A 12660-nucleotide genomic window follows, 5' to 3' on the forward strand; every position below is an offset into this window, starting at 1 on the left:
TATATATATATATATATATATATATAAATATATATATATATGTGTGTGTGTGTATATACAAATTCAGTTGCTTCTGACACAAAGCATTTATATTAATCTGTAATTCCTTTGCACTCAGAAGTTTGAAAAAGAAAAACATGCTGCTGGTAACAGTCATTGCTTTGTTTGCAGTTATTAGCTTTTATCTACATAGTCTTCTATTTGGTCAACTTCCGTTGTTTCCACAAGTGTTCTGTAAAAAACTTAGAATTTAGCTGAGTACAACACCACTACAAAAAGTCTAAAATTACACTTATTTTGGACTGCTAAGATTAAAAAGGCACATTTTGTGCACTGTCAGCTAACTTTTTCCACAGCTTACCCTGTTACCCCATCAGGTTTCTGTAATGCATGCATAGCATTAAGAAAGTGAGCAAAGTCATCACATATTGTTCTAAATCAGCGCGTTTAGTTTTGGTCATTTAGTTGATATCATCACCTTATGGCAGCTTTGTCATTTTAAATATTAAATCACTGTCTCGCAATAGATTGATCTCATTTAAAACAACAAAAATAACAGAATGCAAATGTTAAATTAGTACCTGAAAGGGGCTTCTCCTGGCTCCCGGTGTAAAAGTATTGCTGTATAAAAGTGAGGAAATGTTAAAGCAAGCCAACTACAGTGATTTTTAGTTATATTGACATGAAGGCTTTATAAAAATAAAAAAAAGAAAAGAAATCCAGTCATATGTGGATGTACTAACTGGTGAGTTGTTGGTTGTTTGCTCCCTTTTCTCCTCTATCTTCTTCTTGAGGATGTTCAGCACAGGAATTATAACTCCAGGGGTGCTTACAACAATCTTCTTTACCGTCTCCTCTGGTACATAAATGTCCAACTTGGGAAACACCCTCCTGACCATACAGAAAAACATATGTTTCTGATAGAAAGAAGGAGTCGAAAGCAAATGGCATGTAATTAACTAATGGGCCTGCAGGGATGGCTATGTTTAGAGTGGGGGCTCATAAATCTGTAGCTGGCTGTGTGCCATTCCAGTGAGGAAGTGGGTGAGTGGGTGTATGTCTGTTTTCTCATGACTTGATGAAAAGGTCCAGCGAAAGGTTTGGCTTATTGTTTGTAGAACATCAAAAACTAGTCTAGTGATCCTAGCAACAAATCTTTCTGTGTTATACTCTGTGCTTTGTAAGAATTAAAATACAATTTTTCACTTTTTAATGTTTTCAATGGTGAATAAGTCCTTTTTTGCACAAGTCACAACTACACTCTTTTCTCTTTTAACAGCTCTTATGAGATAATATAATAAAAGTTTTTTTTTTTTTTTTAACATCATATTTTAATTGGGCAGAATGGCATGGGACAGTTTCATTGATAATCAATTGCGTCTTGTGTGGATGAGGCATATTTTTGACATCCCACAGAGACCATATTTGTTTTAGCCCTTGCTCCCAGGCCTAACGACGAGCCAAAATTAGTTCCTGGTTGCCACTATGCACCGTTAGCATGTAAATAAGGGGTGTAAAAAATTATCTTGAGTTCATCAGGTATCCTTACCACCATTAAACACCATATATGTAAAAATGTTCATTTGGGAGGCATATCAGGTTAAAGCATTTTCTGTCTCTTTTGCTGCGTTGTTTATCAAAATAACTTAACTTTATTGATCTTATATTGGAGAAATTTAGCTCTGCATTTAACCCACCCCCTTGGGGAGCAGTGGGCTGCTATTATGGGGCACCCAGGGAGCAGTGTGGGGTTAAGGGTCTAGCTCAGAGACCCAGAGTGGCAGTCTGTGGGAGTGGGGCTGGAACTCAGAACCTCATGATTCCAAGCTCTATGCCCTAACAACTTGGCCGCCATTCTCCCTATATATATATATATATATATATATATATATATGGAAAGATTCAGCTTTTCAGCAATGACATTACCGATGTCGTTCAATGGCACAAAAGAAAGAGTGGTGGCAGAATTAATTAGAATTACTACTTAGACACTAAGTCTAAGTGTCTAAGTCTAAGAGTGGTGGCAGAATTATGCTGTGGGCTGTTTTCCCTTCCACAGCCCTGTAAATGTTTAATAACAACTTTCAAAACTGTTATTGTTAAGGCTTTTAATACCATTTTGATCCCCAAATCATGGCCAAGTAAAAGATTAAACTAAACCATTTTGTCCTGCTGTTTGAGATCATTAACATAAATCCTAAGGGCAAAAACAAAACAAAGGTATTAAAAATTATGGTAATTTTTCCCAATGAAGAGTACTTGTTTATTATTATGATTATTTGTTTGTTTTGTGTTAGGCAGATGTTTACCAAAGGCATGATAAGAGAATACCAAAAAAAAAAAAAGAAGAAAATAATAATATTAGAATAGAAATAATAGAAATGTCTCACTTGTTTAGAAGGCTCCAGTTGCTAAGTTTCTGCTGAATTTTGCAGCAACTGCTATAGTTGTGGAGGTCAACAAACTTTGGGAAAAAATGCTGAATTATCTCCGCAATCATCACTGCATGGAAAAGTCCGCAAATATAACAATCAAAAACTGACATCGGTTAACTTGGTAAACAACCGGCTAGCATAAACAGACACGAGACAAACTCTACCTCCATCACTGAAGTCCCTGATGATGTTTCTTTTGGGCCTGGAAAAGGGTATATTATCTACCCATGCAAGCAACTGCCGCTGTTCCTCATCACTTAGAGAATGATCCATTGTGAACACAATATTTACCTCTGAGAATAGCACAATTAGCTCGTTAGCTCCGCTAAAATGTTTTGTTTGGGGCGTTGCTAGGCAACCGATTTTTTTTCAAATCGAAACTTACGATTAAAAAGACAGGAAAAATTAGTTTTGCTGATTTACTGCAAGACAGAATGAAATACAAACGAAGGCACAATATTTTCATGTGTATTCTAACTGCAGATAATTGGAAAAATCTATTTAAGAATTACAATCATGATGTCATATACACAAGTCACTACAGATTGGGAGAAAATCGGCTACAGACACACACAAACATATAAAAGTGCCTATGATAGTGCTGGACAGCACATTACACAGCAGCTGGTGGAGCTACTAGGTCTCTGCCAATGATGGATGGTGTGATATATAAACCCACATGAAAAAAACAAATGCTAAGATGTGATGAAAAAAAAAACAAAAACAACAAAGAAAGGTAGATCAACATAAAAGTGGACAAAGAAATTTAAAGCAATGCACAGCAACCAGTTAACAGCATTGAAAGGATAGTCAAAGGCTAACCACTTGTCATAAAATATAAATAGAAAATGCATAAAAGACTGCAAAATGCTTACAAGTACAAAACAGCTACATAAAATGACCAATAAAACCGCCAATGTTGTGGCAAAAAACAAACAAAAAACAGACAATTCCTATAAAAAAGACATTAAATAAAGGGAAAAAGGAAATGCAGTCTAAATTTAACTTAAATTGCTTAAACTGACGCGAAAATCTGTCTGAAGAGTTTAACAGTTTTTCTTTGTCCTTTTCATCCAAAGTGTCTCTGTCTTTCATATTATTATAAAACAAATAATAAGTACCAGAATTAAAGAAAACAAACAAAAAAAAATCAAACATGTGAGGGTGTTTACATTCTTGGCAGTATAACAAGTTCTCTGAGTTTAGATCAAGTATTAACAAAGGAGTTTACATGAAGCATGACAAACCTGATTATCTCCCTTTACAAACACATTTATGATCTTATAAAGTCCCTCTTTTCCAACAAAGGTGAGAAAAATTAGGGACCGTGCAGCAGAATTTTGATTTCTCATTCACTAACATATCCAATTATGCAGAATAAAATTTCCACCAAGCCTTTGAAAGCAGAATAATATGTGCAAGAAATCTAGTCATATCCAGGATATTTGTAAACAAAGACATTGGTAGTGCAGGCGCCTCATAATAAGCTGGAAAGTCCCAGAAGTAATGCAGTAAATCATTTCCCTTTAACATTTAAATCAATCATCTTAACAGCAGCAGCACCATTTGTCATTCGTTAAGCACTTAAGTTCGGGTTTTCAGACAATGCTTTAGGCACACCAGCTGAGGACTGGTACTAGCAGGACGTGTACAAAAGGTCACCCACAGCAAGACTGTTACATCCTTGGTTTCATAAAACAGAACTCTTTGTTTTTAACATATAAGTGTCTTCAGTGAAGCTCCTTTTGCTCTTCCATAGTCTCTGCCAGTGAACCTTTATTTACCACCGTGTAAATCACTCTCACTGTCATCTTGGCCTACTGGGGGGAACCAGCGGAACTCTCCCTCTAAGCTAAAAGAAAGAGAATATGAATAAACACAGTTACACACAGAGTTTAGATAACTATTCAGTGTTATTTATCAAAACCTCCCCTCCTGTTTAATTTATGGAGCAACAGTCCAAGTTATTAATCCCAGAGACCTTCATGTCTCGTGCAGTGAGTCGCTGCTTATTCATTACGCTGCCATGCTAGGGCCATGCCAAAAACCACAGATGTCTTTTGAAATGGGAATGCCTTTAAAAACATTTAGCGATGTCTGGATGCGAGCAGCTGCAATGTCAGAGGTTGGAAAGTCTTATTCACTCTGTCTGCTTTGTGATTACGTACCAGCTGAGTATGTGGCAAGGAAGACTGGACTGGAGAGGGCTTGGGCTTCAGATGAGGCATTGGAGGTTTTGGCTTTGTGTTCTAAGCGATAGAATATCAATAGTTAAAGCAAGAAGCAAATAAAACAAAAGAAAGGTCTTTGAATGCAAATAGAAAGACGCACAGCATCACTTACTGGTTTTGCCGCAAGTGGTGGTAGTGGTCTAGAAGGTGGGAGGGGCTTTGTCTGTAAACCCGCAAAAAATCATAAGCTCAGCACATTTCAAATCTTTACTGCATTCATTTAGGTTTGGCAATTAACACTTTGTAAATATGTTATTGTGTTTCTTTACCTCAGGATAAGTTGGGAGCTTTGAAATATTTGGTGGCTGCATTAAAGTCCTTGCAACCTGTAAAAGAAATGAACCAAAGTTTAAGATGTAACAGTTCTGATGTCACAGTCTTAAGTCATATATACAAATAAAAAAACAAAAAAACCTGTATAACATAATTTAGTTCATTTTATTAAATAAAATAAAACCAGTAATTGTTGTAGCCACAAAATGTACTTTTTTTTTTTAACTGGTTAGTAAGTAGATATATTTGTTGAGCGATGTTTGCCAGTCCTACTACATCATTTACAAAAATATTTTCTCTGGAATCTCAAATAAAGTTCCCTAAGCAGCAGTTATGTCAGAAAATATTAACAGTCTTAAACTCTCTGCTGGCTAAAACTTTGGTGTTTTTCAAGATAGGAGTTCAGCCAATATCTAGCTTGACTAAAGGAAAATAAGGAAAACTCAGATTACCTGGTGAACCTTTGATAAGTTAGACATTGATGGCTCTTTCTTGGGAGGCTGAAAATTTAAATAAATAAATAAATATTAAACAGAGGAAAATAATGCAAAACCATTCTTCTTTGGCCTCAGTTCTCATTGTGTTTTAAGAAATGTTGGCTTTAACCCATAACCACTGATGGAAATATTTTGTGTTAGCTATCAAAGACAATATAAGTAAAAACATATGCAGTGTCTTTGTATAGCTATAGCCAGGGTGTTCAGGCTCACCTCTGGAGCTGCTCTGCAGGGCCTCAGACCTCCAGTCTGTGGTTTGACAGAAGAGAACAGAGGTCTACAGGACTGGGAAACAGACGACTCCACAAATTTAGGCTGGCTGATGTGTGAGGTTGCGATCCGAGAACTGCCTCGCTTGGTGCTTGATTGAAACACAGGGTTTGATTGTCCTGAGGTCATGGGAAGAAACCTATAAGGAAACACACATAGGAGATAAAGTTTAATTTAAAAAATAAATAAATAAATATGAGGCTAAAAGATATAAAATAAAGAAAACAACTGCTGCTTCACCTTTTTGTCGGTGTCCTTTTTCTGAGGAAGCACATCAGACTGCCAATAAGAAGAAGCAGCAGCAGAAGTAAGCCGACCACCACTGACACAATCATAACAGCCAGGCCTGGATCTACATACACACACAAATACACAACAGGTTATGACGGTGTATGAGCAACAATACAGCTCATCTGTCCTGAAGAAAAAAAAAAAACAACAACAACTGTAATGTAATTTGTGCGGACTAATGGGGAAATTGAATTCCACCATTATTTGTTTTCGCTCCTGAGAACAGACAACAACTGTTTCGGAGTCCATAAGTATTAAATCACGTTGGAAGCGGATCCACGTGTATATCCGAGTCTTATAAAAGGTCAAGCATTTAAAGAGACAAATTCACTGTGGACAAGAATATTTACCAAGTACAATACCTTGAGTCAGCTCTGATTGCTGCACAGCACAGAAGGGGGGGGCCCAGCCTGGATCGCAGTGACATTTACTCTCATGGTTGCATACCTATTAAAGATCCCACTGTTAGCTGGGTGACTGCTCTCACAGGACTTTAGAGGGCATATATCATCATAATGTTGAGTCAGAAAGAACAACACTGAAATAATTAAATATATATGAATCACTGTTAATCACTACATTGTTTTAAAAGATGACGGTATTACACACAGGAAGGGAGGAAGGAGTTATTTTTTGTTGCTGATTTGAAAACATCCAACTCATGGATTTAAGGGAAACAAGAACCAAAAACTAGAGAAGGACAAAACACAGTTTAATTGATGACTCAGATAGAGAGAAGGAATATCAGGTATTGTTTATGTGCATAAAATTCAGATCAATCATGATCTGCACCAGAATTATTTTATTCCTCTGCATCAGAGCCTAATTTGCCAAATAAAGAAGATGTTTAACTGCAGCTAGCAGCTGAGGTGAAGTTGAAGTTTTAGAGACAAATGATAACGTTAAAGGAAAATAATAATAAAAAAAAAAAAATGACTATAGGCAGAGCTAGACAGTTGTTGTTGTCCATCAAATAGTGTCCAGGGAATTATAGCTTGAACATAGGCAGATTTTTTGGAGAAAACACAGTTATTGCAAAGCATATTGTTTAAAACTTTGACATAATCTTTTCTTTTTTCGCGAATGAGCTGAAGCTCATGTGTGACGGTGCTGGTCGGAGCTACAACACAAACCGCCACATCCAACTTGAGTGCTACCAGAAATGCAATGTTTCAAATGACAGTTTTTGTTACTCCCTACTTTACCAAATACAAAGAGACTTTCCATTGCGTGCCTTTGATTTCCTATGCAGGGGGCCCATTTATTAAGTTGCACAGCTACTGTACCATACCAAGAAAAAAATACCCCTTTCCACCATATAAAACTGTATTTTATGAATGAAATCTGAAGGCCTTGCTTTCACTGTGTTTGGGTCCACATTGCATTAAATTGATGTGTGAGTTTACCTTAAATTCAGTTATGTAGGAAAAGCTTGAAAAACAGTGAATGATAAAGTGATAGCTGACAAATTGAAACAGGCACTCACCCCATGGTTGTTACATTTGGATGAGCAGTCATTTGTTCCATAGGCTTTAATGTTTTTGATTTCTTCACATTTTTGATTGTAGCAAACCTGATAAAGACAAGGCACACATTAGGCCATAAAGTCTATAACGACATGGATTGTGTTTATTTTATCAGGAAATCTCATATCTCACCATATTATCACCACATTTGGTACCAGTAGGCACCATGCCCAGATTGGATGGGTAGTTGTCCTCTGGGTTCATGGTTGCCTCATTGCAATTTATACTGTTTCCTACTATGTAAACGAACTTCCTGGATGTCACTGGGAACTCCCATCCGCCAGAGCAGAACAGTTTTCCACAAGATTGATCCCTGAAACAAAAGGCAACCACAAGAAACCCTTCAATGAAAGATGACATAAAACCAGTGACTTTAATGTGGCTTTTAGTTACATACCGACTGGAACATCTTTGATTAAACAGAGTCCTTCTGCATGTTCCATACTGAGAGAAACAAGCATTTACGGCAACTTCAGCCTCTGAACAGACCCATAAACAAACCCACAGACAGTATGGTAAGTGTTGGAATATTGCAATAAAAGTGCATTAAAAGCAAATAACTAATTAGATGTATATAACCTGGTCCCCAAAGTCTCTTGCAGTGATCTTGCCTCGAGGGACACTTCCCATTGTAGCAGTATCCTCTTCCACGGTTGCAGGGTCGGCCGTTTTGGATAAACACATCAGTCGGACAGGCTGCAGAAAAGCCCGTGCAGTATTCTGTGAGGTCACAGTCTCCGGCTTTTGGTCGGCAGATGCTGCCTGTCGGCTTCAGCTGTAGTGTGGACAGAAACACAGATGGTGTTATACTGACTAGTCAAATACATCCACTCAAACAAAACCTGCCAGACGGAATAGTCACCCGGTGTCTAGATATACACTTATATAATTAGCATCAGTCTGACTCCTCATCTAGCAAGTAGTAAGCGGAGTGAGTAGTACTTACTTGGCATTTGTGGCAGCACTCTCCTTCTGCACATTGAGCTCCTGTGTTTAACTTGCAGGTTGTTGCGTTGCAGCAGGGATTCTTGCATTCCTGTGAAGAAGAAAAATACAAATCATTTTCTAGTGTGAGCATTATTTGCAGTTTGCAAAAGCATGTTTTATTTTAGTATCCCCTAACCTCTACAGTCCCACAGTCGCATTCCTCTCCAGGCTCCAAGAATGCATTGCCACATACTGGTCCTCCATAGATGCGATCAGTGGAGGGAGTATCTAGCAGACAAGCAGGGTTGACCTCCTCCAAAAACCTACTGAGCTGCTGTTGACTGCAGCTGCTAAACTGCTGGGGATACACTAAGCTATGGGAATAGAAATTGAATACATATCATTAGACAGAAAAAAACAGTTTCTGCATTTAATAATTGAAAAAATAAGAGGTATTGGAAATAAATTCACCACCGTGCACTTTATTAACTTAGTCTAAGATATAAAAACTTTATGGGAAAAAAATTAAACGTATATCATTACTATTACCTTATAATAATCATTATTATTACATTTGCATAACACTGCAGGTATTTTAGACACAGGCTTACCCAACACTTTCAGCCATGATGCAGCCTGTCTTTGATGTGAGGGAGCCACAGACACAGTTCTCTGTATCATGGGACAAACCCAAATTGTGACCCATCTCATGAGCTATTGTGGAAGCCACTCCTATTGAATTGGTATTATGATCCTATGGAGCAAAGACTTTTCAATATCAGACTCTTTCAATTCCTTTATTATGTCTTTAAATGTCTGGAGTTCAGCATATATTTTTATTACCTCGTTGACAGCTCCAGAGTTTGAGGTGCACATTGCATTAGTGTTTGCTAGTCCAACAGTGGAGCCGTCAAAGTCCACACCTCTGAACAAAAATGAAATATTTAAATATCACATTTAACAGCATGAACACATTCACAATTTTTGGTGGAGAATTCAAATAAAAGTATCTTACGTGATGAATTGTGCGTTGTCATGTTTGGTCCTCGGCAGCAGGTGCCGTCGACGCCACTCAAGAAATCGACCAAGTGTGACCTCCGGGTTGTTGCTGACCTCGATCTCATCTTTGTACGACCAGATATGCAGACCGACCAACATGACCCGAACACCCACAGGGCGATACAGCTGCAACGCAATGCAGAATTGACAGTGATTCACAGAAATCACCGCTTGATTTACGAGATATGGACTTGTGTAAAAATAGAAGTAACAGAAATTGTGAGCTGAGGGTGATACGTGTGAATGTTTTCAGCTTATGTGTGAAGACTCACAGTTAATGCTAGTGAGAGAACTTTTACTTCTAGTTAAGTTTTAATTATTAAAGGATGAAATTTGAAGACAGTTTTCCGGATATATTTTTTTTCTAAACTTAAAGTTTCATAAAAAAAACAAAAATCTCTCAGTTTAAAGCTCCATTGAAACAAACATACCTTGTCCACGTGGTTTGCTACTTCAAGCACTCTGGCCTCTACAGCCCTCTCGCTACCAAACTTCTTGTACTGGAAAAAGAATTTAAACACATATTGCAACCAATATATTTTCCCCAAAAAATATTTCGTGAAAGAAAGAAAAAAGGTGGAATCTAACCTCTGTTTTATCCACCACTACTGCCAGCTCCACAGTCCTGGGTTTGTTTTTATGCTCTTTGCTCAGTGCTCTACTTTTCTAAAAGGGGAATAAACCATGGAAAAAATTAATAAAACAAAAGCAGTAAGGATCATGATTTCTTTTCTTCAAATATTTCCCGTTCTTATTTGTGTGTTGGGTTTTTTTCTTTTCAGACCCTGGATGCAAAGTAAGAAAAAAAAATGTTTTCCCTAAAACATTGTGAAAGTTAACAATCAATCTGAAGGAGTGACGAAAACTTCAAAAATTCAAATAAGATCAAATGAATGTTGTGCATTTTGCAAAAATTTTACACATAATTTAGTTAGTCACATACTATTTAAGGATCATGTTTAGTTAATTTTTTTTTATGGATTGAATAATCTTGCAACTAATATGGATTTTATTATCATATGAGCAAAAAAGTCAACTCTTCTCAGCTGTGTAGAAAGTCTAATTTTAAATACTGCATCCAATGTGTACCTGTATAGTGCTGCTGTTTTAGTGAAATTCAACATAATTGATCTGTATGTATTTTATTAAATGTTTTTTATCAGGTTTTGGTGGGTGATTGTCAGTGGCATCGTATCTGAAACTGTCTGCACCATAAATTATCAGCTGTGTAAATCCACACTCTCTGTGAATGTGTCCGTGTACAGTCCTCACCAGGCTGCCAAGCTGGAAGAGTCCAGACGGACGAGCTCCGTGGTCGTAGAAAGTGGTTGTGTTTCCATGGGAACAGGAGCTCCTCTTCCTCCTCAGGTGCTTGTAGTTGTAGACGGCATGCAGATCATCATCACTGTGTCCTGTCTCGTCGCCAGGCAAAGGTTCAATGAGGTATATCTGATCTTGGAGAATAATAAACCCCCTGTAATATGGGGAAAGAATGATTATGGTAAATCCAAGAAGTCATGAAAAAACCCTACCTGACTGCTATCATTAACATGTTGACTTTCCAATAATTTGGACTGAGTACTGTCTCCTAAACCAGCTGACAAAAAAAAAAAAAAAGCACTAGCAGTATTGCTTCAATTTAATGTCCTTTTCATGATATCCCAGAAATGGGGCTGTATCCTGTTGCTGATCAGTCAGGGAACAAGAAGGACACTTTTTTATTTTAACAATGCTTACATAAAACTGTACAAAAACACCATTTGGTTGTTAGTACACAATTTGTGGTACAGTGAAAGTGCAGAAACTAAGAGTTAAAAGAAATAAAACATTTAAAGAAGCAATTGAAAATTTGGAGAAAAAAATGTATATAAATATCTAAATAAATAAATAAATCTCAGAATGAAGATGTAAAAATGCAAAATTAGGTATTGTTGTAATGCAGGACATATTAAATGTCGAATCTTATTGTTAAATTAGACAATCTGATCACATGCCACTCACTGCTCAATTAAAACCCTCCAATGTTCATGTTCAATAAAATCTTTACTTAATTAACATGTTTCTTAAGGACTGATAAGATGAAGGAAAATTATCACTTACTTTATTCCAGAGCATAAGCCAATGCTGATGGAGGAGTTCTCCACTCCCACAACATGTCCATGGTAGTAGCACTGGACCTGGAAAAGTTTTTTCTAAGAATGACTTAGTTTAAGGGCTTTACAAACTTTTATTCTATGTGGATAAGTCATCGCATGGGTATATCATAGGAAATGTACAAATATGTAATTTCCTCTTGCTCAAAATAATCAGAATGTGGAACTTTGATATTGGGAAATGTATTAGTATGTCAGCGGATATTTAGCAATAATGTCATAATGCAGATGATTGTGATAGAAGGATGAGGCTGCTCAGATCAGTAAAAATCTAAAATATAAGGATCTATCTGTCTTGCAGAACCTCTTTCTCTAATGTTTAACAGAGACAAGCTGTGACAGAATTTAGTGCCAGACCAAACGGTGTGCTAGTGTAAAGTGTTGCATAATTTTCTGTTGCTTATTTAATCAAGCCAAGATAATTAAACTGCTCCATTCATGTTTACCAATAAAATACAAAAAGAAAGCGAAAAGGTGCATACCTCTTGATCGGAGGGAGTTGAAACTTGGGTACCCTGATCAGAATAGTAGGTCACAGTATAGTTTTTCCCAACAAGATCTCTGAAAAGATGGTAATAAATTTAAGAAACAGTACACAGAATAAGAATGGGCTAAGTTAGAATTCAAGTGTTCTCACTTGTTCTTCTCCAGGTGCAGAGTGTGGTTTTTTCCAGTGATGTTCACTGAGTACTGAACTACATCTGGGTATTTCTTTATAAAGACCAAAAATGAAATGAGATGTGTTCAGTGCAGGATTGACTTATTGAAGTTGACTTATAAGGTAAGACAGGAAGTTTGTTACCTTGTTTGAAGCAGCAGCAGCATCATCGTTTGAAAGGGACCAACCCTGCAGCCTCTGAGGTGTTGCTGTGTGGTACTTTATCACATGAGGCAGTTTCCCTACATTACCCGCAATTATACCTAAGAGTTTTACAATTAGATTAGAAAGGTTCAGGATAAAAGAAAATTAAAAGAAAGAAAGAAAGAAAGAAAGAAAG

At 37.0% G+C, this 12660-nt stretch overlaps 2 protein-coding genes across 2 annotated transcripts in view; both read right to left on the minus strand.

The window, feature by feature from the left end:
- spef1 (sperm flagellar 1) overlaps window positions 1-2759 on the minus strand; it is a 6748-nt gene extending 3989 nt beyond the window's left edge. Inside the window, exons 1-4 of the mRNA XM_015377648.1 lie at window positions 2600-2759; window positions 2391-2502; window positions 744-891; window positions 582-621 (exon numbers count right to left, since the gene is read on the minus strand). Of these exons, the coding sequence (XP_015233134.1) occupies window positions 582-621; window positions 744-891; window positions 2391-2502; window positions 2600-2708 (409 nt within the window). The 5' untranslated portion in view covers window positions 2709-2759. The remainder of the gene's footprint in view (window positions 1-581; window positions 622-743; window positions 892-2390; window positions 2503-2599) is intronic.
- Window positions 2760-4139: 1380 nt separating this feature from the next.
- The window catches only part of LOC107086583 (disintegrin and metalloproteinase domain-containing protein 8-like), a 10698-nt gene continuing 2177 nt past the window's right edge, over window positions 4140-12660 (minus strand). The window contains exons 2-25 of the mRNA XM_015377631.1: window positions 12465-12593; window positions 12300-12373; window positions 12145-12223; window positions 11610-11686; window positions 10782-10983; window positions 10098-10175; window positions 9941-10009; window positions 9466-9635; window positions 9294-9375; window positions 9062-9204; window positions 8647-8824; window positions 8470-8559; window positions 8103-8298; window positions 7921-8002; window positions 7656-7836; window positions 7484-7570; window positions 6360-6444; window positions 5947-6058; window positions 5650-5845; window positions 5392-5439; window positions 4936-4992; window positions 4779-4829; window positions 4604-4684; window positions 4140-4287 (exon numbers count right to left, since the gene is read on the minus strand). Of these exons, the coding sequence (XP_015233117.1) occupies window positions 4243-4287; window positions 4604-4684; window positions 4779-4829; window positions 4936-4992; window positions 5392-5439; window positions 5650-5845; window positions 5947-6058; window positions 6360-6444; window positions 7484-7570; window positions 7656-7836; window positions 7921-8002; window positions 8103-8298; window positions 8470-8559; window positions 8647-8824; window positions 9062-9204; window positions 9294-9375; window positions 9466-9635; window positions 9941-10009; window positions 10098-10175; window positions 10782-10983; window positions 11610-11686; window positions 12145-12223; window positions 12300-12373; window positions 12465-12593 (2592 nt within the window). The 3' untranslated portion in view covers window positions 4140-4242. The remainder of the gene's footprint in view (window positions 4288-4603; window positions 4685-4778; window positions 4830-4935; window positions 4993-5391; window positions 5440-5649; window positions 5846-5946; window positions 6059-6359; window positions 6445-7483; window positions 7571-7655; window positions 7837-7920; window positions 8003-8102; window positions 8299-8469; window positions 8560-8646; window positions 8825-9061; window positions 9205-9293; window positions 9376-9465; window positions 9636-9940; window positions 10010-10097; window positions 10176-10781; window positions 10984-11609; window positions 11687-12144; window positions 12224-12299; window positions 12374-12464; window positions 12594-12660) is intronic.

Source organism: Cyprinodon variegatus, unplaced genomic scaffold (assembly GCF_000732505.1).
Source record: "Cyprinodon variegatus isolate N-32 unplaced genomic scaffold, C_variegatus-1.0 Scaffold157, whole genome shotgun sequence".
Lineage (NCBI taxonomy): Eukaryota > Metazoa > Chordata > Actinopteri > Cyprinodontiformes > Cyprinodontidae > Cyprinodon > Cyprinodon variegatus.